We start from the raw sequence: 3,716 nt of genomic DNA, 5'->3' as shown, positions 1-3,716 counted from the left end.
TATATATATACACGTATGTATATGTCTCCTTTATCGAGAAAAGCCAAAGGAGGCAAAAGATTATTAAATACATAAATATATACCAAAGATTATTTTTGTTTGAATTTATTTATTTGAGAAAAAGGGGCATATATAATAAGATTTTTTCTTCTTCTGATACCTTTCATTTAATTTATGATTTGTATTTTAATTTTTTTATTGTATCCTTGTTTTTTAAAGAAATGAATAAACTAACTGAACTGAACTGAACTGAGCTGAGATAAGTTCTTACGTTTAAAAGGAATCGCTCCGTCTGCAAAATGAGAGTCTTTAGTTTTCCGCAGACCGAGCAGGGTGGAAGAGAAGAGCGGGTTGTTGATGAAATTCTTCATGTAGTGGTTCTCGCACTCCTCTTTGGTTTTAGTGCGCATCTGGTATGCCACATCCTGCCTGTCGGATCAAATTTAATTAGTTTGGGTTTAAAGCCTCAGAACATCAACTTCCTGCGTTATGACGTGATCAGACCCATCAGATGAACAATTATTTAACTTGACATCAACAGTTTCAACAGAGTCAGAAAGACCTTAAGCAAAGAACAGAAAGTGTGGGGAAGAGAAACACTTTCATGTTTGTGCGACAATCTAAACTCACCAGTTCCCAAAGCCGCAGTCCATCACCGCCTCCAGCAGTGCCATCTCCTCCTGCGCCGTCCAGCCGGGTTCCAGCACAGGAAAGTCTGACGTCTGTAAGGAGGACAAACGCAACCACAAATGTCTAAAAGGTTTTTCTGCAACACCAGAGAAATGCTAAAAAAAAACATACTTACCATGATTTCATATTTGTGATCACTCTGATGCTTCTTATATTCAAATCCTCTGGTAAAACACTGAAACAAAACCATTTGTTAAAGTTAATATAATACTGTCAAATAAGTATTGCTTCAGAGAAGTGTAAATATAATGTGCACAGTTCACTTTTATTCACTGTTCAGGCTGAAATACTTTTATTGATATACTGAGGTTTGAACAGAAAACACTAACACTAATTCTAACTTAATTTTCTGAAAGTACCTTTGTTGCCAAATAAAATGTTAAAGGGATCCAGGATTAGTTGTAACATTAGACTTTATTTGATAAACATATATTTTAACTGTAAAATAAAGACTGTAAAAATACTGTAGGATGTTCAGTTTTTATAATTTTTAAGCTAAAAGTTTAAAAATGTATTACACGGACGGGGCCATTTTATTTACACACAAAGCATTCTGGGTAAATGATGATGTGGATAGGTCATCGTGCGAGGCTGCTAGCATACTATATCCACCCTGAAGGTTAATCTTGGACAATATCAAATAGATGGAGGACAACAGAGCTGCTTCAAGGAAGAACCTCAGCTTAGCCTGTTAGCTTTAGCGTTAGCCCCGACGCTATCACCATTTATACGTATTAGCTCAGCGCTACACATTCTCCTCTCGTCACTGAGGTCCTCCATCCACATTTTCAGCTGCAGGCTGTCATTTTTGTGTTCCCCTCTCTGTCATGTGGATGGAGGACCTCAGTTTAGCTTGTTGGTTTGTCGCGCTAGCGCTGAGCCAATAATACATATAAGGCAATATAGTGTCGGCACTAATGCAAAGGCTAACAGGCTAAGCTGAGGTTCTTCTTCCATGAAGCAGCTCTGTTGTCCTCCATCCATATTTTCAGTTACAGGTTGAGTCATTTCTACCTTCTCCTCTCTGTCAACGCTCTCTGGTTTCATTTAAAAGAGTCGATCGTCAGATGTTGTCCAAGATTAACCTTCAGGGTGGATATAGCTTGCTCACACCGAGGATGTACCCACGTCATTATTTACCCAGAATGCTTTGTGTGTAAATAAAATGGCTCCGTCCATGTTCAAATATATTTAAAAAAATTTCAAAACTAAGAAGCCTACAATATTTTTACAATCTTTATTTTACAGTTAAAATAAGTGTTTATCAAATAAAATCTCTGGTTACAACTAATCGTGAATCCCTTGGGTTTGATTCATGCAATTTAAAGGGTGGAGTCAATTTTGTGTCTCTTTAAACATTTTAGTAGGATATATGCTGGAATGATTCTTTAACTTGTTTAGATGCAACAAAAAATACATTTTTTTATTTGTTCCTGATTTATACAACATTTTATTCCAACTAATTTATTTTCCAAAACATCAAAAAGGCTGTCATAAAAAAAATCCTGAAGCTGATTGTGGCTAATGTTTATATTAATCCTCTTAAAAGGGATATAGGTGTACAAATTTAGTAATTAACTATTAATTTCTACTTTAACACAAAATATTTTTGCTTGTATCCAAGTGTAAGTAGTCAGACAGAGAGCTGGAGTCTAACAGAGCTAAAATATTAAGATGATTTTTTATATTTGCTGCTTACTGACCTGCAAACACAGCAAAACAGCTGAAGGTCCACATTCTGCACACTTGATGTATGGCTCGGTCAGATAGGAGGAGCAGCCTCTGCATGGAGGTTTATCAAATGGGTCACCTGAAAACACAGATTTCAACTCAATAACTGGTTTATAAACCCAGAGTTTAGCTCTAAAAATATCCAGCATATAAACTGTAACATCCGCTAACTTAGCCGAATTAGCTAGGTTAGCGTGCAGAGCTAACACGATCAACAAACCGGATTATCAAGATTATAAACACGGTGGACTATGTAAAGCTGCAGCACGCATATTTATCTATGTGTCGCACTGTTGATGCTTACTTGAAAAAGATGCCAGACGGTCCATTTGATGAAGTTTTTAACAAATTATAAAAATCAGAATCGATGTTTTTGGTTTGATCTATTTCTCAGAGCTCGCGAGGTTAACCTGAAACAAGCTAAGCTAATCGAGCTCAGACCGATCGATGATGAACTGATTTCTGATTAAAGCCGACTCAGCATTCATATTATATTCATTTAAAAAAAACAATGCTTACACATAATTTAATATTTTTTTCCTGAAATTAATCTAAATAAAACAAGAAAATTCTCCATTGATTACATTTTATTTAGCATATTTTTATGCAAGCCAACTTTAAGTTTTATTCTAATTAACACAATTTTTATCTATTTTTTAATATTTAACTTGTGAACAGGACTTTTAGAACATAATATCTATGTCTATTTATCATGAATCTTCTGGTTTGTTTTTAATGTTCATTGTTTTCTACACAACTTTTAGTTTGTTGCTCAGAGCAAATATTGACAGATTTGTGACAGAATCAGTCACAAAATCAAATATTTTTTCTCTATAACTCAATATTTGACTTTTTGACACAGAAAAACTGTCTGGCTCCACAAACAACCCAAAACATGAGGACCATCACAGAGACCATGTAAATTCAATAAATATTAAACCCATTTTATAGGGAAGAAATAATAACATGAAACTTGTCCTAAAAGACCTGTCACCTGTGAACGATGGTCATGTGATGTGAGTATCAGTCACTTGGAGGCAGGACATAAAAGCCTGAATTTTGCCTGAAACTCTCAGACTGAAGAAGTCTCTTGGAAGAGAGACGAAACGTTTCATTAAAGAAGAACCCGTCCAGAGGACCTATACAATTTTTTTTTCCTTTGATTGAGTTTGTTTGTTGAAGTTGATTTTCGAAAATAAGGGACACATATGATAAGAGTTTTTTCCTTCATCCTGCACCCTTTTAATTCAGGGTATGATTTACTTTGTTTGTTTGTTTTTGATGTTGTACATAGA

The 3,716-nt window shown here is 35.1% G+C and overlaps 1 protein-coding gene across 1 annotated transcript in view; it reads right to left on the bottom strand.

The window, feature by feature from the left end:
- The window catches only part of tada2a (transcriptional adaptor 2A), a gene marked incomplete at its 3' end in the record, with an annotated part of 15,656 nt that extends 12,801 nt beyond the window's left edge, over positions 1-2,855 (bottom strand). The window contains 5 exon segments of the mRNA XM_014024112.1: positions 272-429; positions 631-722; positions 806-865; positions 2,394-2,500; positions 2,726-2,855. Coding sequence (XP_013879566.1) covers positions 272-429; positions 631-722; positions 806-865; positions 2,394-2,500; positions 2,726-2,750 — 442 coding nt within the window.
- Positions 2,856-3,716: the final 861 nt, after the last annotated feature.

Source organism: Austrofundulus limnaeus, unplaced genomic scaffold, assembly GCF_001266775.1.
Source record: "Austrofundulus limnaeus strain Quisiro unplaced genomic scaffold, Austrofundulus_limnaeus-1.0 Scaffold407, whole genome shotgun sequence".
Classification (NCBI taxonomy): domain Eukaryota; kingdom Metazoa; phylum Chordata; class Actinopteri; order Cyprinodontiformes; family Rivulidae; genus Austrofundulus; species Austrofundulus limnaeus.
Note: the sequence above shows the minus strand (reverse complement) of the source record. Positions and strands in the feature narration are given on the sequence as shown.